General features: G+C 39.8%; 1 protein-coding gene across 4 annotated transcripts in view; it reads right to left on the bottom strand.

The window, feature by feature from the left end:
- The window catches only part of RPS6KC1 (ribosomal protein S6 kinase C1), a 113760-nt gene that overhangs the window by 75082 nt on the left and 15443 nt on the right, over window positions 1–23235 (bottom strand). For 3 of the 4 annotated variants that reach the window (XM_030557518.1, XM_030557517.1, XM_030557519.1), the window contains 4 exons: window positions 17732–17847; window positions 15440–15533; window positions 10522–10581; window positions 9311–9679 (listed from right to left, as the gene is read on the bottom strand). In XM_030557518.1, the coding sequence (XP_030413378.1) occupies window positions 9311–9679; window positions 10522–10581; window positions 15440–15533; window positions 17732–17847 (639 nt within the window). Of the gene's footprint in view, window positions 1–4425; window positions 4531–9310; window positions 9680–10521; window positions 10582–15439; window positions 15534–17731; window positions 17848–23235 lie in introns of those variants that run through there. The other variant, XM_030557520.1, reaches the window with a different exon arrangement.

Raw genomic sequence — 23235 nt, 5'->3', positions numbered from 1 at the left:
TGTAGAACTCACGTTCCTTGAATGAAGGTACCAACTCCTAGCTCAGACAGTGAAATAAAATTTAACCCACCAATGGGTTATCACAAATCTGAACAGAGTATATGGAAAAATATGTAGAAATAAGTGCAAAGGTTAAGGCTACACAGGAAAGTGTTCTGCATGTGGAGTGCTCAAGTGACTAACAGGCAGGTAAAGTTAAGAATGATAAATTTTACAGTACATACAAGACAGCTTTTCAAAAGTTTTATTCCTAGGAGTATCTCACTTCAGATAAAAATGTTTCTTGCATTTATAACTGTGTTAAACATGACAGAAGCTGGTAATCTGTTATATGTGTTTGTAGATGTCCAAAGAAACCAGTGATCTGGTCATGTGGGGCAGACTTAGCTAGCATCTGCATTCACACTAAGCTCTCGCTCTATTTCCCATTGAGCAGTTAACAAAAAAAATAAATCAGCCAAACTACATGGATTCTACCACAGAAGAAACATCCCTGGATACTCTGTTAAAAAAAATAAAATCTGGAACCTAGATCAGCACAAAAACAGAAGGAGAAGCAGCAGCCTCCTAGCACTGATAAGAAAACAAAATGGTGCCAGCAGCAGCATGTCCTCCAACACTAGCACCACAGAAACAGGAGACCGCTTTGGCAGTCAGAATAGTGGACGTAGTTACACAGAACCTTAGCAGAGAAATGAAAAACGAAATGTTCCAAGCCTCTCTGCAGTCTGTTCTTGGAGGGCGTTCTACTAAACAGAGAAATATGACTGAAAGTCAGTGAATGTGACACCAACTTGTTACATGGCAGAGGAAATCCAACAGGAGTTTGAAGACAGACTCCTGACTCCAAGAAAGAAGCTAAAACAGCCTGAAGAATGAGGGATTGCAGGAAGGAGTGGGGTGGGGGAGAGATTGAAATTACAGAACTCCCAGAAGGCAGTGAACTGCCTAATCCTACTTCTCAGTTTTCTTTTTATATGAAGACTAGCTTCCCACTTACTTGAAGTTTCAACAAAAAATGCAAACCCAAAATTGAAAGAGTAGACAGTACACTCCTCCTAAGAGGTCACAACCCATGCAGGCCCAGCCTCACCTGTGAAGACAAGCAGTTTTAAGCTGCTAGGGGAAAAGAAAATAAAAAAGACTCCTCAAACAATGGCATGAGCATGTTTCTTTCAAGAGGTCTCTGTAGCATTACACATTATGCAGACTTTAACTCAATAAGGAACATCAGGCAATATGGTTACTGATGCAGCCCCACCTATCCAGCTTCTTTAAAAATCTTCACCAGGAAATAACATAAAACCCACACAAGAATCCTTAGATTCTCAGAACTGCTTATGCCTTCAGCACAGAGATAAGCTTTCCACTATATTAAAATCAGGTATATTAATATTTGTATATTCCTCTGCTTACCAGTAAGTACTATATGTGGGGATGGGCCTGGTTAATTGAGCCTAAAGATCACCAGATTTAAATACGTATTTTGCATTGGTTTACATAAACTGAGGAAGGATTAATTTTTTATGCCAAAAAAAAAAAAAAAACAACTGTAGGGAGCCCACTTGAGTAGCTCAGAGGTGGAAATAAACTATTCAGTTGGTTGCTTTTCGGACACCAACATTTATATTTTTCATCAAAAAAATACACTGCTTCTTTCTGTATTCAACAAGGTCATGTAGCACCAGACCTGACCTCAAACCCATACCCAATTTTCCTACACCAGTAAAGGTTCACCTCAGTGACACCACCCAATGAGGCATTAAACTCTACAGGCAAAAGCTCCAGTTACTACACTTTAAGATACCAGGCATACTAGACTAGATCTATTTCTTCTATCTATATTATATTCTGAAAGTAGTGTGGCATCCCTAACAGACCTGAGAATAATCTCCAATCATGCTGCCCTGTTCCTCTGAACAGAGGATTTAAACCCTAACCTTTCCCCATCAAAGTGGACGTAACTTATTTCACAAACTGGGAAGTTAGTTCGTTTCCAAAATGGCTAGAAATATCATCTAGATGTCTAAAATATTACTCACCTAAGGCAACTCTATTTCATTTTTGAGGGGAATGCCTCATTATATATAAATTTCTGGGTCCACGTTCAAAGTGAGGTTTGAATTGTATCTGTAACTTTCATTCCAGCTTTGTTTGTTGGATATCAGCAAAGCTAATGTATGTGGATATGCAACTGATATTATCAAAATTAGGGCGGTCAATTAATTGCAGTTAACTCATGGGATTAACTCAAAAAAATTAATCATGATTTAAAAAATTAATTGCAGTTTTAACTGCACTGTTAAACAACAGAATATCAATTCAAATTTATTAAATATTTTGGATGTTTTTCTACATTTTCAAATATATTGATTTCAATTACAACAGAATATTTTTATTACAAATATTTGCACTATAAAAAAAATAATATTTTTCAATTTGCCTCATACAAATACCGTAGTGCAATCTCTTATTTGTGAAAGTGCAACTTATAAATGTAGATTTTTTTTTGTTACATAACTGCATTCAAAAACAAAACAATGTAAAGCTTTAGAGCAGGGTCGGCAACATTTCAGAAGTGGTATGCCGAGTCTTCATTTATTCACTCTAATTTAAGGTTTCGCGTGCCAGTAATACATTTTAACATTTTTAGAAGGTCTCTTTCTATAAGTCTATAATATATAACTAAACTATTGTTGTATATAAAATAAATAAGGTTTTAGAAAATGTTTAAGAAGCTTCATTTAAAACTAAATTAAAATGCAGAGCCCCCCAGACCGGTGGCCACGACCCGGGCAGTGTAAGTGCCACTGAAAATCAGCTCGTGTGCTGCCTTTGGCACGTGTGCCATAGGTTGCCTACCCCTGCATTAGAGCCTACAAGTCCACTCAGTTCTCCTACTTGTTCAGCCAATCGCTAAGACAAACACGTTTGTTCACATTTACAGGAGATACTGCTGCCTGCTTTTTATTTACAATGTCACCTGAAATGAGAACAGACGTTTGCATGGCACTTTTGTAGCTTGCATTGCAAGGTATTTATGTGCCAGATATGCTAAACATGAGTATGCCCCTTCATGTGTTGGCCATCATTACAGAGGACATGCTTCTATGCTGACGGTGCTCATTAAAAAAAAATGCTTAATTAAACTTGTGACTGAAGTCCTTGGGGGAGAATTGTATGTCTCCTGTTCTGTGTTTTACCCGCATTCTGTCATATATTTCATGTTATAGCAGTCTCGGATGATGACTAAACACATGTTGTTTGTTTTAAGAACACTTTCACTGCAGAGCTGACAAAACACAAAGAAGATACCAATGTGAGATTTCTAAAAATAGCTACAGCACTCGACCCAAGATTTAAGAATTTGAAGTGCCTTCCAAAATCTGAGAGGAACGAGGTATGGAGCATGCTTTCAGAAGTCTTAAAAGACCAACATTCCAATGCGGAAAATACAGAACTCGAACCAACAAAAAAGAAAACCAACCTTCTGCTGGTGACATCTGACTCAGTTGGTCTGTACTGCTTTCAGTCATTATCAAGCAGAACCCATCATCAGCATGGACAATGTCCTCTAGACTGGTGGTTCAAGCATGAAGGGACATACGAATCTTTAGCAAATGTGGCACATAAATATCTCGCAACGCCAGCTACAACAGTACCACGCGAACGCTTGTTCTCACTTTCAGGTGACATTGTAAACAAGAAGCGGGCAGCATTATCTCCTGCAAATGTAAACAAACTTGTTTGTCTGAGCGATTGGCTGAACAAGAAGTAGGACTGAGTGGACTTGTAGGCTCTAAAGTTTTATATTGTTTTGGTTTTGAATGCAGTTATTTTATGTACATAACTCTACATTTGTAAGTCCAACTTTCATGATAAAAAAGGTTGCACTACAGTACTTGTATTAAGTGAATTGAAAAATAATATCTCTTCTTTTTACAGTGCAAATATTTATAATAAACATATAAATATAAAAATATACTGTAAAAATAAATTGTACACTTTGTATTGCACTGTACACAAGAGCACTGTACACTTTGAACTCTGTGCTGTAACTGAAATCAATATATTTGAAAATGTAGAAAACATCCCAAAATATTTATATAAATAGTATTTTATTATGGCTTAACAGGGTGATTAATCGTGATTAATTTTTTTAATCGCTTGACAGCCCTAATCAAAACATTTTCCCTGACAGCAGAAGCTTATCCATAGCTTGTGGATAGCCAATGAAAACTAGTGTCCAAGACCTGGCACACAGAATTAATTAATTAATTATCTTGAGATCTACTTATGATCGACAAGGACACCATACAAATTGTATGCATCATGGTTCATTTAATCAGATGCTCAGCCTTGAGGATTACACTGGACAAGTACTCACTCCACACAACCAAGACAGTTCATCATTTAGATACATACACATGCAAGTGAAGAATGTAAGAACTGCCCCAAAGTGGAACAAGCATTCCAGATCTACCATAGATTAGGTATCTTCCTCCAGATTTTCATGTATGACATGGAGACCTGTAAGGAAAGGGTTAGCTATTAGTCCTTCCTTTTTCAACCTTATAGGCCAGATTCTGTCATCCTTACTCATGTATCTGGTTCCCCTACATCTCTGTATCTTTCTTGCCTCACCATCTTAGGCACTATCGGCTTTTTTAGGTTAAAATAAGTGATCATGTTTAACCATCTGCTCACCACACATCTCAATTTGCTGATGCCCAAATGGGGGTATAATTTGGGATGGTCACACATGAACTGAAGAGATGGGATTAATTTCTCTAGTACAAATAGTATTTTCTGTTAGCTCAGCCTCCCAGTTAGTTTCTTAATAACGTAAATTCTGTCCAGCAATAAGAATGAAGGGACACCAACTTTGTAGTTAACTCTGGGACTAAAATGACCAAAGTTCTCAAAATGAGGGACAGCTGGGAAGCACGAGGCTTGCTGCTGCCGATTTTTTTTCTTCATGTAATTCATCAACAGGCCTGAAGCAATACACTGACCTCAGACTGTTCTGCATGCTAACAAAACAAAGAAATAGCGATATTTGCCAGCCAAACTAGTTCTAAAGCAGCACCAGTGGGGATTCCACTTCATGAGGGGGAGAGAGATGCAAACAGCCATCGCTTCCCACAGTACACCATAGAACTGTGCTGCAACAAGTACTCTATCCATTTCAGTATGGAGGTGTGCTTAGAGTACAGGTGATACTACTGCAGCACATGGGCTCTGGTCCCATTCCTAGCCTGGGCACAGGTTAGAGAATTTCATCTCTTTATGGACATGGGCTGCGCATGAACAAAATTTGGTCTAAGGTGTTTATTGTATTGATGATCAAAGAAAAAATAGTACAGCTAGTTCTCAGAATTTAAAAGCGTCATAGAACCCTGAAAAGACACCCCAATCAGTTTTCTTGCCAGGACAGTAAACAGAATGCTAAAGATTTCATCCTACAATGTCACAGAAGAGTAACAGGGGAAGATACAAGTGCGTTGCTAACGATGTAGTTAACAGAACCATGCTTTCCACTGTATACACAAAGGAAACTGAAAATCAAGTCAACATCCATATCTCCTTGGCTTCAGCACATGCAGCATTTTTCACCTCTGAGATTAGCACCATCAAGTCAAAGGGCTGAAGAGTCATCAGGTATGTCAGATTTTCCACTTACAAAGACTGCCTTTACAGAAGAGCAGATAAATTACAGCTATTTATCATCGGCTAAGAAATTGCAAGTCTGCAAGATTCAAGTAATACATGTAGTAAATTCAAGGATATTTACAGTTAGGAAAGTGGGCAATACCACTGGGACAGGTTAGAAGCATGAGTGAGTATACCTTATACCAAATCAATAGGAGTGGTTAAAAACAGGATAAAGAGAAACTTAAATTCCAGGTCTGCGATGCTGAGTTACTAAACTACTATATGAAAAGCAGTCAGAGGGAAGTTCCAAACAGAAAGGATTGACTGTTTGCTATATTGATTGCATTTTGTCGTTGTAGTTTTTAAGCGTCAGTTTCTATTTTCTTGGTGCCACCAAGTGGCAGCATTATGAATTGTCACTTTATATGGAAAGGACACCTTCAATCTAATAGTGTCAGCTCTGAGAAGACAGGCCACACACAATGCAGTGGTGGCATGTGGGAAAAAAACAAAAACAAAAAAAAAAAAAAACCACCCACCCTAAGATCTGAAAATTGTTTTGGCTGGCCTGGAAAGAGACCCAAAATGAAGATATTCTATAAGTAAACCACAAACTATTGACACCCAAAACATTTACAAAGGATTTCAAAATACATATCACTAATACATGCATGTTTTTGACCATGTGAGATATATGTTGGAAAAGATAAGAAGTATGTCTTATGAGTCAGAGTTAAGATTATTGCAATGTAGAGTGAATATTCACTTGTCAATATTAACAGTAACAGCATATTTTAAATGAAGATATACTGACATAAGAATAGTGTCTACAGAGCTAGATAAGAATATGATGAATTCAAAGGCACTTCAGAGAGATTAGAGAGTTACAGCACAGTCGAATAATCTGTGGGTTAGGGGCCACGTGTGTCCCTGAAAGGAGACTGTAATAAGAAAATATGTATTTTACTGGGAACGGAAAATATGTTCTCTGAACCACATCCTGAAATTCTGAAACGGAAAATATTTGAATTAGCTGGGTCACTATGGCAAAGAGCCTGGGGACTTCCCTGCCAGGCTGTGGGAGCCCCACAAAGAGCTGAATAGGAGTTCAAATGGCTTTACCTGAGCCTATGGGGAGTGTCTAGCAAAGAATGACTTCTCTCTTCCATCTCCGCCCTCACAGAGGAGATGACAAGCTCAGAACCAGCAACCAGTTACAGCTCCCAGGTTCTCTGCCCCAGCCCGGTTTAGAGCAATTTAGGGGCTGCTCTAAGATGAATTAGCTGGCTATAATCTCCAAGGAATTACATACCAGCTGGAGATAGATAGAATGAAACACACTCCAACCACTTTCACTCCCTGATCCCAACCCCTGGCACAGAAGGCCTGTCATATGGGAAGAGTAAGGTAAAGGTGCCAGCTATGCTAACTCTGCACCCACACAGAAATCCCCCATATTGGGGGGTATCCCCAGCATGGAGTTGCAGCTGGTAACTACTCCCTTTGTGCTGCCCAAGAAAAAAAGGGCAGAAAATCTGCCAAAAACAATTAAGAACATAAGAATGACCATACTGAGTCTGAACAACGGTCATGTAGTCCAACATCCTGACTTCCAACAGTGGTTAGTGCCCACTGCTTTAGAGGGAATGAACAGAATAATGGAATTCTCAAGTGATCCATCCCCCATCATCCAGCCCCCGTTTCTAACAATCAGATGTTTAGGGACATCTGAAGCATAGAGTTGCATCCCTGACCATCCTGGCTAATAGTTATTGATGGACCTATCCTCCATGAATTTACCTAATTCTTTTTTGAACCTTGTTATACTTTTGACCTTCACAGCATCCCCTGGCAACCAGTCCCACAGGCTGACTGTGTGCTATGAGAACAACAACTTCCTTATGTTTGTTTTAAACCTGCTGCCTGTTAATTTCATTGGGTGACCCCTGATTCTTATGTTATATAAAGGGGTAAATAACAAGTCCTTATTCACTTGCCCCACAGTTTCTGGGACCCTTTGACTTTTTTGAAATAATGTTTGGCCATCAAGCTGAAAATCCTGGATATCAAGGGATTAGAGAATAAGATTGGGAATTAGGACTGTCGCTAGGTAGCTGTACAAAAAGCGAATATATGAGAGAGTAGGAGAAAGCAAGAAATCTCAAGTTCTTGGAGAAAACTCTAGAAATTGTAGCAAATGAAGAATTTGAGGTAGACTTGTTATGTTGAAGCTGCAAATGCCAGTTTGAAAGGCCCTTGCATTGTGGTTAAAAAGCAGAAGTGGTTATGACAAAATGGAATGTCCTTCAGAAAAGCAGTAGTGAAAGGCACATCATCCTAAAAGAAAGTGTATTAATAAAGAATGAACAGCAAGGTTGCTACCAACAGACAGATTCCCAACACATTCAACATCCGGAATGAAAAGCGTGTTGATAACATGGATAACACAGTCATCCTAATGACATGACTCCCAGAGGGAAGGAAAGAGGCAGATTTACAAACAGTGAGTTGGCTCATCTCCAGCAGAAGCTAAGCACATACTCTTGTCCATCACCTACATTTTCACCAATATTATTCCTACTATTTTCTCCCTGCCAGTGTAAAAAGCAGCACAACATGCAACATGCGTTCACAGAACCATACAGAGGCCCCTCCAGAGGATCGATGCTTTGTGTCTTTATGAAATACAATAAAAAATCTGAAAACTAGTCTGTCTGGAACTACTGGAGTTCATTTCTGCATCCACCCAGTGGATCTGTGGTTAGAGCTCTGCATTGTCAAATGAGACCTGGATCTGGATTCCAGTTTTCTGTTCTCAGCAGGCTAGCATAGGATGGGAGTACTGCATAGGCTCTGAATTCACTCCTGTACAAAGCACATGCTACTGTTCTGCTACAATTCCTGCAGCCAGACCAGACGTTAATATTAATAGATTTTAGTTTTCATTAGCTTGAAAGGCTGCTGTAATATGGGGCTTTTGGGGATCAGAGATGGAAGAGAGAAAACCCTTCCTTGAGTGGCAAGCAGGATGTTCTGTTTAACTTCCGCATTTTTTTTTAACAGGGTGAAGTCACATTTGCATACAGTTCTGTTCTCCTCTAGTAATGCAAATAACTCTATAATACAGATTTTGAAAAACCATTTACATGTATATGTGTCTTTTAGCTAGAGAAGGCAAGAGGGTCTAATGGACTAGGAAGAAGGCTGGGAGGCAGAAACATTTCTGCTCCCTGATATGTTTGGAAAGTTAACCTGAGTCTGTTTCCCCCATGTGTCAAAAGGGGATAATTAACCCTCAATTAACCATGTAAGTTAAGTTATGTTACAACAGTTCTGCAAATTCTGAGTATTATAGATAATCATTCCCAATGGCACATAAAGAATAGAAGGGATATTTACAGGAGTTATACTAGACAGAGAAGTCAAACTGCAACTCAGCATTTAGATTGTGGTTGTTCTTCAGGTTTGAAAAGAGAACAAGTATTTGATACTCAGCATTACTGTTCAAAAACAGTTTCAGATAAGAAAACACACTTCAGTTCTCAACTACACATCATTTGCCATTTAAAAGAACCTTGTTAGCACTCACTAAATTGTTATTAATAGAAGACTAACATATCATAGAAGTCATTCAATGCAGCGGGAAGATCCATACCTTGAACACCTTCCAGGAGTAGATCGACCCCTCTTCGATAAAAGCTAAAGGCAGCTTCGTAATCTTCTTCTTCCTCCTTCTTCAAGGCCAGCTTTATCAGCTCCCCTGCTTTCTCCAAGTAATCATGTTTGCCAAGCTTGTGTCTTAAGCTCCCAGTAAACAGACTACGGCTCTCGCTCTCCCTCTCGCCTTCAGGTTTGCTCCACTCACAATCATAAGCAATGGCACCTTGTCCTAAGGATTCTGAAGCAAGGCTGAGACCAAAAGCCCTACTGGGAGAATTTTGGTTGGATGCCATTCCATCATCTAATTCGGCAAGAGAGTCTACATCGACTGTCAAAGAGATGAGGTCACTATCACTGGAGAAACCTGGAAGTATGATCACAAGTGTGTACAACGAAATTAAAGTAGCTAGTATTAGTATTTCTACTAATACTCTGAGAAAAACAACAATTTATTTCTTGTTCCCACCATGTATATTCAAGTTAAGCCTCTATAACTATTTGTAGCATCTCTGGTGTAGGTCAGAAGGACTACTGATGCTCTGATTTCTCCTCTACCATAAATGCCCTTCGGAATTCTCTATCACAAGACTTGCCATTCCTGTTCCATTTTGAATTTCAAGCATCGAGTACAGACTCTTTACCTAGCCTACTTTTTGATGTACTCATCACAAGACTTCAGGTATAGAACTAGTCTTATATACCAGCACTCTCTTGGGACCTCAAGATTTTTGAGATCCCATGGAAGAAGCCCAATTTTCCCTAAATTGGCAAAAGGCTTCCAAAAGCAACTCTCAGCCCAAATTCCTCATTATGACAATGAGAATGCAAGGAGACTAAGCAACTAGCAGCCAATCTATACCTTCAGAGCCCACTTATTTGGGTTCCTGGAAATTACATGGCTAACCCTATTTGTGTGGACAATGCTACAAAATGAATTCAGACTGCAACTGCTTACCGTTAAACAAAAAAACAAAACTAAACACTTCACGTTGCTTTAAGTTAGTAAGGTTAAGTGGCCCAAGTTGTTAAATTACCAATTAGATATTTGTGACACATTAGTTTCAAATACATTTTATATATAGGCTATAATTTTTCTCTCTGCATATATCATCATGCATAAAAGGCATCAAGTTTCAACTCAAAAATATTATTTTTGGTATTTGACTATATGGCAGATATATAAAAAAAGCTATTTCTATATTTTACCTCCACATTCTGATTGGCTGGTAAGCATCACATCATCAAGTCCACTTAAATCCTTTTGAACTAAAAAAGGACAGAGGGAAAAGGCATTAGATATACTTTTATATCACAAAATATACATTAATTTAAATATCAAGCAAATGGAAGAAGAGACTTATTAATGCAGTCTTATCACAGATAGAGAGTTGTGTTTGAAGCAATTGCACTCAAACCTGCTTTCAAATGTATTCATTTTGGATTGCCAAAACAGCTACATCATAACAACTGTTGTTTTAATTCTTTCAATTCTTTGAGGCCTTAAAGGTTTAAAAAGATTAAACAGCAAAGGTGCCTATTTAGGAGAACTACATGAAGCCTCAGTACCACATTACTGTATCCAAATTCAATTGTGATGATGGCATTTAATCCCACTATAGACTATTCTGCTGCTCCACAATTCTTATGGAAATTTAAGATTTGAGGGACTTGCAAACATGCATACAATTTAAGAAGACACATAAGCTTTCAATTTGGAAAACAATATTCCAGAATAACATCCTGCACCAGATGTCTGGAATAAGCCATGAACTTGGCACTGCCAGCTGGACTGCAAATGGGAGTTTGTTTTATCATCTTGCCACACATACCCATTGAAGCAATACATGAAAGGGCAAAAGAAAATTCTGAGATAAACCCTGAAGTCTGATGTCTTGTGCATTACCATTGCAGTCAAGATATTCTCCACACCACCAGGTAATGTTCCATGACTCAGGTGGTTCTCAAACAAAAACAAATTCCTTTAGACTTTCTCCAAAGCTCTAGAGACAGAGTTGGGGGGAGAGGGAGGGAAACCCACTCACCTTCTCATGAAGGATGAGCAGAATTTTTGCCTAGAAAAGTGGTCTTTGAAGATACTAGTTCCTTAAAGGGGAGTGAGGGGAAGAGGAGGCAGGAAGTGGAGCCACTCCCATTTGCTCTTTCATGAAAAGGCCTTGGGGAAAGACAGAGAGTGCAGGGCACCACTGTTCTTTTGCATTAGGCAAAGAGAGAAGTGGGAACAGAGTGGCATTCTAAGGGTATGTCTTCACTAGCACCAGGACTTTAAAGTGACTGGGTAGTCACAGCACCAGCACTGGGAGAGGGCTCTCCCAGCACTGTAAAACAAAAAAACCCATCACCCTCATGAGGGGAGTAGCTCCCAGCGCTAGTGCACTGTCTACACTGCCACTTTACAGCGCTGAAACTGGCAGCACTCAGGGAGGTGTTTTTTCACATTCCTGAATGAGAATGTTGCAGCACTGTAAAGTGGCAGTGTAGACAGGCCTAAGAGAAGCAGGAGGAGGAACTGAGATTTCTGGGAAGCAGTGTCTCTCCTGCGGGTCTTAGAGCTCTGCAAAAGGGAAAGAGGGCCTGAACTCCTTACCAGGAGGGCAGGGGAGAGCAGACAATTCACTAATAAGGGACAGAGCACATGGAGAATCCATAATTTGTGCATTTATAGGAGAACCTATAATTTAGGTGCTGAGAGCCCAGAATTCATTAACAGGGGTGGTCAGTTGATTTTGTTTGGGGAAGACAGCAATTAGCTAGGAGTGTGGGTTGAAGAAGCATTATTTATAGGGTGAAGTTATGTAGATGTGGCAATATATCTTAAATAGGTGGGGTTTTAGATGAGGGGTATACAGGCCCTCCAGACCAGCAGACTTAGGTTTTTCCTCCCATTGTAAAGAAAGGGTATGTCTACACTGCAGAAACAGACCCACAACAACAAGTCTTAAAGCCCAGGTCAACTGACTCAGGCTTATACTGCGGGGCTAAAACTAGCAGTGTAGATGTCCCCACTTGTGCTGGAGTCCAAGCTCTACAACCTGTTGAGGGGGTGGATTTCGAATCCTGCACTCCAGCCAGAACCAGAACGTCTACACTGCTATTTTTAGTCCCACACCACAAACTCTGTGAGCCCAAGTCAGTTGACCCAGGCTCTGAGACTTGCTGCCACACGTCTTTTATTTTTTATTTTTTGCAGTGTAGACATACCCACTGTCACATCTTTTCCTATTAGTGTCCTTAAAAGTGGATGGCTTAGCTATACTTGCCTGTTTAAAAATAAACAGGAATGTCACAAAAGAGGAAATAATGGTTAAGATGTTAAGAAAGTTCACAAAAATAAGTGACAAGGTCACTTCTGAACTAGTCCTTAGAATATTTCCCAATTTCCAGGTGGGTGAGGCCAGGTCATGAATAGATTCATTCTGGGGGAAAGAAAAGGTGGCCATGATAATGCACATAGAAAGAAAGACTCCCTAGGTCACTTGTCTAAAGGATTTGGCAATTGGTGTAGGAGGAGAAAAACTGGGGTAGGGGGGTGGGAAAGAGGTTGGTACAATGTGTATATGTACATGCTTGCAAGGTAGAAGAGGGGCCACTGCTTGTTTGGAGAGAAAGGAACATTATACATTTGCACTATGATGCAGCTAACAGGTGATGAGTACTCAAGGTTAAAAAGAATTAATGGGCCAAATTACCCTATTTGTGTACACCTCATGCAATCCCATTGAGTTCAGTGGGCTTGCACATCACTTATAATGCTGTATTTGGTCCAGTCTAATATTTTGCTATGGAGTGAGGTTTCAGAATTAATGTGGCATCCTATCTACCATCACACTAGTATGAATAAGGATTATGAAGGCCATTAACCCTCATCCTTCAAGCATCAGCTACTATGAAGTGATAAATAAAGTTTCACACAATTGTCCAGGTCCAGCTGAGGAAATTTGTACTCCTCATAAGATTATAGATCAACCGCTAGATGCAAGATTCCAAATTAGATGAACCGCTGGCCTGTTCTGGTGTAGGCACGCCTCTATTCAATGTAGTTTGCTGCTTGGAATGGAGTTTCAGATGCTGACTCAACCATATTGAAAGATTTCTTCATTCTTGTATATAGAACTCCATCAAATGAAGAAATATTTATATATAAACTATATTGAAAGAAAAAAAAAGTCTCTCTCTCCCCCCAAGGTAGTCTGTTTCAGAAAATAACTGTACAAAATAGATGTTGACTTTCCTGCTCTCTGAACTTTAGAAATTCTTTTTGTTAGGTTGTTCAGTTTCTCTCTATTTGTTGTTAAAATACTTTTTACCGCTGGAAATGAAGCCTCCATCTTTACACCCAGCTTTTGAAACACTGAAGTTAACAGAAGCCAAAATAATTAAATGAATTTAAGTACCCCCCCCCCCCACTGCAGTATCCAAGTGCCTAAAGAATCATAACCAAGATTTTAAAAGGAGGGTGCTAAAAATTAGGCTGTTAAAATCAGCAGCCTGACTTTTCAGAAGGGTGAAGCATCCAAAGTAGTGTGTTTAACATCACTGGGAGCTGTGGCTTCTCTGCCCTCCTGAAAACTAAGGCCTCTCATTTTAGGATCTTAACATTAGGCTCTCCCCACCCCACCTTTTTTTTTTTTTGCCTTTTCTTTTTTTTATTTTATTTTATTTTTAAAAGATTTGGCCCATAACTAGTGCACCACACAGTTTAAAAAGGCCACCGAGAGCCTGTTCATTGATCTAGCAGGGGTCATTGACAATGCCATGCAGGAAACTCAAGTTCATCTTCCAAAGCCAGGTTTGCAAGACTGCTACAGAGTCAACATTTATAGCCCCTAGGAGCTAAAGAGTCAAGAGTGAGAGAATGCTACAGATCCTTTGTAAGTAAATCCCTTCATCAGTTCCCTTTCAAAAAAGGAAGTCCTAAAATAATTTAAAGGACCAATAGTCATCCCAAGGCTCGGGGGGGTGGCAGAATAGGACTTGGAAGCACTTGCATTTAACAACATTAAACCTGCCTGGAACACGGATACAAGTTTAGATATTTGCATAAATCAGGAGGGGAAAAAAAGTCACAGCTGAGTACTAGTACTGCCATCTAGAGGATTTGAATGTAGTTATTTCTCTTTTTCAGTGTTGGTTTTGAATTCACTGTTCTATCCTAGTAATCTGGTTAGATCACAGGCTTTAAGAAAGGACATCAACCTGGAAGCCACATTTATGCCTGACAATGTATGTCCTGTAGCTGCAAACACTATTGGAAATTACTATATCAGATTCAGAAAATATATTTATATATTTTTTCAAGTTCGTTCACTTTGTGCATTCAACAGAATTTAGTGTCTGATCAGTTTCACAGTTTCTCCTTAATAATCAGTGCACTTCTCCCTTCCTAAAAAGAGCCCTTGTAAATTTCACATGGGGAAGGAGAATGGTCCAGGGGCAGGGCACTAGCCTAGCACAGTTTCCTGCTCTGCCAACAGACTTCCTATGTGACCTTAGGCAAATCAGTCACTTAGCCTTTTCTCTGTCTCAGTTCCTCATCTGCAACATGAGGATATTATCAGCACTTCCTTACCTCACAGAGGTGTTGTGAAGATAGCTAGATTAAAGGTTGTGAGTCACTCAGATACTATCATGGAGGCCACCTAAAATACCTAAATACCTAAAATACATAATCAAGTAGCAGAGAGATCCTTGTAAACATTTTACAAAGGAATTTTTAAAAAGGACACTCTGTGTGAAGGTTGCACATCAGAATCTGGGTTTTTGAAAAAATAAATATCTTTTTTTTTAAATAATCAAACAGTGCCCTTTTAAATGTTGTTACCTTTAGATATAATAGCTACCTTCAGGGGTTAAACAGCTCAACAGTTTGTTTCCTTGTTCGGACAAGCAAAATACTCAGTCATTATTATATTAGCATCTGTAAGCTTTAAAATACTTAAAATCAACACATATATAGAATATACTATACAAATAATTGTGAGAGCTAAACATTAAGAGATTCTAAGAACAGCCACATAACCTGCAGCCTTTTAGCACTGAAAGGATGTTTTTTTAAATTGCTTATAAAAAACCAAGAGGTCAGATTACATCACAGAAGAAACCCAACCTTCAGAACTGCAGTCAGATAAGCTGTCAATCAGGGAATCAGATAAAGGCTCTACAGGACCAATCAATTCTGACCCATCATGCACCTCACCACCCTGAAAAAAGGAGGAAAAAAATATGCATTTAACTGTTATGTACCAGGCATAATCTCATTATCGTACAACAGCAAAGAAGGTGGACATGGTTAACTGGGTTTGAGAGATCTATTCAACTCCCAATTCGTTTACCTTTAAATCAGCTAGTCATTGAACTGAACTAGTTGAATAAGCTGAAATGAAGAAAATATTCTCCCTGCATTTGCTGTAGAAGTTACTATTGTCAAAAGCATTTCATGTCAAAAAAGTCTTGTCAAAAGCATTTACTATTGTCTGCATTTCAACAAACTCTGGTTCCAGATGCTTAGCCAGCGAATTCCATCAGTTTAGAGACATGGCAGAAACATGGCAGCAGACATATATAGTAGAACCTCAGCATTATGAACGTCTTGGGAATGAAGGTTGTTTGTAACTCTGAACAAGATGTTAGGGATGTTCTTTTAAAACTTTACAACTGAACCTTGACTCAATACAGCTTTGAAACTTTCCCTTAATTTTTTAGTAGTTTACGTTTTACAAAGTACTGTATCTGCTCTGGGGAAGGGAGGAGGTCTCTGCTGCTGCCTGATTACATACTTCTGGTTCCAAACATGATGTGCGATTAACTGGTCAGTTCGTAACTTTGGTGTTCATAACTCTGAGGTTCTACTATACTGTTTAATACTATTTTTGTATTTAATTTAAATTATTTTGAAATATTATAGTAGTTTATGCCTTATCATAGATTTTAATCTGAATATAAATTTTAAAAAAATCTAACTTAAAATTAAAGTAAAAAAAAAAAAAAGTCTACTGATCAGACACCCAAAGTCTGGTCAGTGCAGGTGGGGGAGGCAGGGAGGCACCGAGTCATTACCTGTACCAGCCCCTACTCAGGCAGCTCTAGCTCCCAGCCCCAGCTCTGCAGGCAAGTCCCTCCCAACCCACGCAGGGAAGGGGGGAAAGGGGAAAAGCAGCGAGTGATGCAGGGTGGGGGAAAGAGGTGCAAATAGGGGCAGGGCTCAGGGGGAAGGGGCAGGGGAAGTTCCAGCATTCCTGCTAGCAACCCTAGGTATAGATGCTTTTTCTAATTTAAGATGGACACTCAAGTACTTTAGATCATAATATTTATATTTCTTAAGCAAGGGAGAGGGGTTTATTGTGTGTTTTTCAACCACACAAAACCTAATAAAAATAGAAATATTTTCAAAAAATAACCCAGGCACAAAATGCAGTTGCTGCAGTACAAGACAACAAAGTGGAACAGTCCAGCCTATTAGCAGTGTCAATACCAAAGCTGGATGTGAACTAAAATAACTATTAAAGTATTTTAAAATTCACTTTTTCATAATGTGGTAAAGTAGAAATACCTATATTAAATATGATTTTATCTTTATATCACTATAAACACATAGGCTCTGAACTTCAAACATCCATGCAATCTCATTGATTTCAATTGGACTATTTACGTATGTAAAGTTAATCATGCACATATGTGTTTGGAGGATTGAGGACTAATAATGAAACATACACTGTAGGAAGCTTTTAGATTTATCTTCTGTAAATCAAACCTTTTAAAATGTTACTCTGCATATGGTGCTTTCAAAATGGAAAGAACTATATGCTGAGATTTTAATATAAAAATCCCAAACAAGTTAGTCACTGTCCTAAACCACATCCTGGATTTTGGTTACCATAAATAGTTATGCATTGCAAAAGCTGTAGTAGTTTGCAAATGGCTTCCTACATACAATTCTGTAACAAAACAAATAATGTATTACAATCCCTAATAACAATCAATACAGAAAAGTTTAACTAGTTTTCCCTCGATTCAAAGTATATTAACAGCTGCATAAAAATACAGAAATAGTTATACTTTATTATTTCCCTCCAGAGCATCTTGGATAAAATAGCATTGGTACTGCTCTGCAGACCTCCAGTATGTTTAATAAATCAATGAAAAAAAAATCAAAGCCCTTACCCTGAATGCCCTACAGAATATTTTCAATTTAGAGGGTAGGTACAGTATCCTTACTCGTTAAGAGCCTCACTTCCAGCTCCCAGCCAAGTCAATGGAAAGACTCCCATTCACTTCAAAGAGAGCATCTGATCAGGCCTAAAGTCACTTCACAATTTACGGAGTAAAGAAGCAGCAGCATTAAAACTTCATCGCTATTTAGACGAGGCACATCTGGATTATCACAGAAATATTAACGAACCTTAAAAAAGTCTTCAAACTGTTTGCTCTTATACAGAGCAGGAATGTTGGCAGAAAACTGCAGCAGATCTTCAGCACATTGTCTTCTTTCTTTAATCACAGACTCATCAAACCGCCCTAGAACAGAAATATGAATTGACATTTTTTAGAAATAACTAAAATGAACATTTACTTTACAAGAAACCCTCAGAAGAGAATGCCCTGCATCTATGAGAGTCACTCAAATGCTTCAGGAGACTGGCAATCTTCACACTTCGGAGTCTCAACTGTCCGTAGCGTCATCTTCTGCAATCCACTTAAGTGATGAAAGCTGGCAGCCATGGCAGGAATCCTTGGCTCCCGCGTTCTAAGAATATGTGAGGCAACACCCTTGATTAGCCAAGAGACACTAACATATGTCCACTGAGATCTAAAAGTAACTGATACATTGCTCTTTTTGACAATACACTCGTCAATGTCAGTCTTAATTATGGCCCCAATCCTGGAAGGAGCTGAGCACTTGCCACTCACTCTCCAAAAAGCATGCAGGGAAAGGGTAGAGGGAGTGCTACTACAATTCAGAAGATAGAGAATATTATGGAGATTTATTGCCATGGAAGTCCTTTATGGAGACTATAAGCAGTGTCAGGGACACCCAGCCATGTTGGAGCCATGCTGCTAGGCACCAAGGATGGTAAAGCACTAGCCTTTTCTCCAGAATAGCGCCTGGCTTCATGCAGGAGAGTGTTCCTTTCCTCATGGGTACAAGAGGGTTGCAGAGCTGTGAGGCAGCACAGCCTTCAAAATTCACACTCCTTCCCTTACTGCTTCCCCATGCCATGCCCCAAATCCCTCCCACTGAAGGAGAGATTATAAAGATTCACCTTAGAGTCCCCCTCACCCCCATGACTGGGGGAAGCAGTGAAGGAATAATCTGGCCTATTAGTTACATATATACAGTATGCAACTGAACCTCACTTCCTATAGGCTTTCATACCAATTGTGTCACAGCTACTTTATCATGCAAAATAGATAGTTACAAAAGATAAAGGGACAAAAGTTAAGGGGACTAGACCAAAGAGAACAAAATAGATGGCGAACACTTCTGCACAGAGGAACAAGAGACTGGGAGACAAATTCAAGAAAAACTTTCACCACAGCAGCATGGCTGTCAGAACAAGGAGTAATGGTCTCAAGTTGCAATGAGGGAGGTCTAGGTTGGATATCAGGAAAAACTTTTTTCACTAGGAGGGTGGTGAAGCACTGGAGTGGGTTACCGAGGGAGGTGGTGGAATCACCTTCCTTAGAGGTTTTTAAGGTCAGGCTTGATAAAGCCCTGGCTGGGATGATTTAGCTGGAGATTGGTTCTGCTTTGAGCAGGGGGCTGGACTAAGTGACCTCCTGAGGTCCCTTCCAACCCTGATATTCTGTAAGACCGCCTGATAACCCTGAAAGCTAACTTTGAAGATGACTGTAGAAAACCACATAGAACAAAAAAAAGCAAATCTCATTTATATTAGGGTCATGCAAAAAATAATAATAAAAATCCAGATAGAAAGTGTCAAAGTAGGATTTTTTTCAGCACTCTCTCAAATGAAGAGTTTTCACATGGTAGTGAGGTAAAGAAAAAGCCCCTCTCCCCATACCACCAAACAGGATCAATGTCTAAGTTCACAAAACAGTGTTTTTGGGTGTGGAGTAGTTTGTTCTTCTAAACTAACAAGGACATGATATGGAAGAATAAAAAATTCTCACCTCTGAAAAATCTCACCACTGAAAAAAAATTTCATTTATTGAAATAGCACGGTCTTACAAATCTAAACTCTAAATACAACAGACACACTGACTTTAAAAGAAACCCTGCTGAAAAGACGTCAAACAGCCAGCTAAGTTGGAACCTATAACATCCACAAAAACCACACTGCAGATTTGAATTGTCCCATTAAAAGTTTAGCAATTGCAATGCTTTTTAGTTCTTTAACTCATGCTGTCTCAGTAGGGCCACTATCAACTATAATAGTCAGAGGTTGAAATATCAGATCACGTTGGCTTGTCTGTGCACTATATATAAAGTGCACCCACTTGTATAAAGCCACTGTCACAAACACTGATCACAGTGATGGCTCTCATTTCCTACACTCCTGCCCCACTCCCCCTCAGTCTCAAGTTGGTTTTCTTTTTAATTGCTCCTATACTTGGATGGATCGGTCTCTCACTTCTCAACCATTACTCCTGGGGGAATTCTGCACCAAAAAGATGTAAATTTTGTGAACAATATTTTAAAATTCTGTAAAATAATGCAAAATAATGCAATATGATCCAGCTAGTTTCAATTATTTTGGTAATTTATTTACACAATACAATACAATGGATGGAGAATGGGAGTAGGGAGCACTGGAGGAAATCACCAAACCCCCTCTGTATAATAATAATATAGCTAGTATTGACCCTTTACTTCTAGTTATTAGCCAACAAATATATGCAGCCATATGCTCAGTGTAGCATCATAGGCACCTCAAGAGCAAGGGAGGGCTAGGGACTCAAACTCACAAATTTATACTGGCTACTGACCATCTCCAAAAAAGGTCAGTAGCAAACAGTCCATGGAGCACATTTTGATAGGAAATTTTTTCAGTCCAAAAATGTAGACCAGTTCTAAAGCACTGTAAGCATTTATAAGGCTATATTGTCCTTCACAATAAAGCTCCTTTAAACCACTTTGGCAATGAAAAGGAGCCTTGAGATTTTTCACCTGTTTTATACTCTGGGGGGAATTTACTAAGAACAATGGGAACAATTCACTGTGCAGGCAGGCTGCTACATTCTCCTCTGCCTGAGACAACAGAGCTTGCTGTACACAGGGCCGCCCAGAGGATTCAGGGGCCTGGGGTCTTTGCCGACAGGGGGCCCCCACTTCGGCAGTAATTCGGCAGCGGGAGCTCCTTCCGCTCCAGGACCCAAGGCAGCAAGATCCCCCACCGCCGAAGACCTGGAGTGGAAGCAGCTCCGGGGGCCTGGGGGCAAGAGTTTTCCAGGGCCTCCGGAGCGAGTGAAGGACCCTGCTCCAGGGGCCCCGAAAAACTCTCGTAGGGGACCCTGCGGGGCCCAGGGCAAATTGCCCCACTTGCCCCCTCCCCCCCCGGGCGGCCCTGGCTGTACGCCTACCTCTTCAGAAATATCTCAAAGCCCTGCCCCTCCACACCGAGCATGCTGCAGTAGCAAGCAAGAGGGAGTCTCTCTTTCTCTCTCTCACACACACACTCTCACACACACACACACACACACACACCAGTCCCTTTCACCCCCACCCACCCCAGGTGGTGATTTATGTCTCTACCGGCTGCTCTGGATGCCCAAACTGAGCTGTCTGCACTGCCAGGGAGTGAGCACATGATCGGTCTTGCGGCTTCCTTTTACTTCCCCGTCAGAAATCATTCTTCTGTGGGTAAGCAAAGAAATCTGCGGGAGCCATGAATTCTGCATACGTGCAGTGAGGAATTCCCCCAGGAGCAAACCATTAAGGGACAGATTTTCAAAAGGCATATAGAGGCCTATCTGAATCATGAGACACCTAACCTCCCAACCTAACCTACTTCAGCACTTTTGAAAATCCCCCTAGCTGGTGATCTGAGTCCTAGTTACCTTTGAAAATCTGGCCTTAAGTGCTTTCAGACAGATTCCTTGCATGAAGCCTTCTTATGCTAAAATCATCACTGTCACCTTCACTTCTCTGCATCTCTTGGCCAAACTAAAATACAGTTTCAGACTGTTCAGGGCCAGGGCCGGCTCCAGCTTTTTTGCCTGGAGGGCGGCAACAACGATTGAGCTGTTGCCAAAGAGGAAGAGAGGGACCGAAGGACTTGCTGCCGAATTGCTGCCAAAGACCCAGACGTCCCCGCTGCTGAATTGCTGCAGAAGACCCCAATATGCTGCCACAATAACAGATGCAGTGCCACTCTTTTCTATTGGCTGCCCCAGGCACCTGCTTCCTTCGCTGTTGCCTGGAGCCGGCCCTGTTCAGGACTACCACCATGTCTTCTGTTTTCTCTCAAGTACTGTGCACATCCATGATGCTACTATATACATAAGAGTAATACTCCTGTTTTGCAAATATGTGAACAGCTGTGCATAGAGATTACAATAGGTCAAAAACTAGTACCTCAAGTTATGTTCCCTTCATGTTTCATGGTTGTGCAGGAATCAAAATGAATCTCTGCAGCCAAACTGAGAATGGTCATTTCCTAGAAACAGATACTAGGATACTTTAATGGTAACAGCTACATGACAATTCAAAGAAGTTTTAACAGCTGGTTCTGTTATCAGCACTTTAAATTCCCATGGTCCATGCCAATATGTTTTTTCCTGTGAGAAGAGTGGAAAAAGTCCAGGTGAAGTGCAGGAAAGCAATATAAAAGTTTCCCCAACAGGTTTCAACCTGTGATATAACCAGCACTATTGTACCAGGAAAAAAAAAGATACACATACTACAGCCTTTCATTTTCAAAAGTTGTGGGACTAAAGCACGAAATACAAACATTCCAGTTCTGCAGATTTCTCAACTATTTATTCCACTAAAGGTGGAAGTGTATCACGGCTCGTCCATTTCCACACAGTCCTTGATGCCTCAGAGTGCTCGCTTCAATTCTTTAAATGCTACAACCTGGGACTCCGTACAAGTTTAATATTTTCTGTACAGAAAATAAGAGCAGCTGTAACAACTGATAAAGCTCATTTGAAAACTGCATCATTTGCTATTCCTTGTACTAAAATGACAAACTTTTTTAAAATATACACACATTTTCAGAAGTTAGCAGCTAATGACAGTGCTAACAAATAACCAGTTTAAAGGCTGCCACAAAGGGGACAAAAATCATATGATGGAAGGAAGAATACAACAAAGCATTAATTGCTAATGTACAGTTAGAGGAAAAGGAATTAATATATAAATGGGACTGATCTTGCAGGTCAAAATAGAAACACATTTCATGAAAATAAAATGTCTATATGCAACAACTCAAAATATACCAACATTTTACTTTATCCTCCACTAAACAAGCAACCATACCTGATCTTCTGAAGAAAGATGCCCTGAATAATTTTAAGAAATGCCTCAACTGGAATAAAAGGCAGTTCATCCATTTTTAACTCCTTTTTAGCTTTCCAATAAGTTATCATTTTAACCTGTTATACATTACCTCCTTTCCTGTGCTTTTCTGTTGCTTTTATTTCAAATCTGATTTTTTTTTAAAGAAAGGCTCTTTGTACAAGAAGTGAAAAATAACTACACTGAATACTTTTGTAGATTCTCTCCCCTTAATATTCTATACTGTAGCCACTTGTGTGTGTATAAAACAATAGAATAAGGGTGTCTTTCAGAAGAGATTTCACCCACAATTCTACTCCAGCTCACAGGGCTTGAGCGAGATTGGTTAGCCTCAGATTTAAGATTTCCATCCATTTTAATTACTTTTAAAATCTCTCTCAAGAACTCTTAGTTTCTCCTTTGGATATCTTACCCTATACTGC

This window comes from Gopherus evgoodei, chromosome 3 (assembly GCF_007399415.2).
Source record: "Gopherus evgoodei ecotype Sinaloan lineage chromosome 3, rGopEvg1_v1.p, whole genome shotgun sequence".
Taxonomy (NCBI): domain Eukaryota; kingdom Metazoa; phylum Chordata; order Testudines; family Testudinidae; genus Gopherus; species Gopherus evgoodei.
Note: the sequence above shows the minus strand (reverse complement) of the source record. Positions and strands in the feature narration are given on the sequence as shown.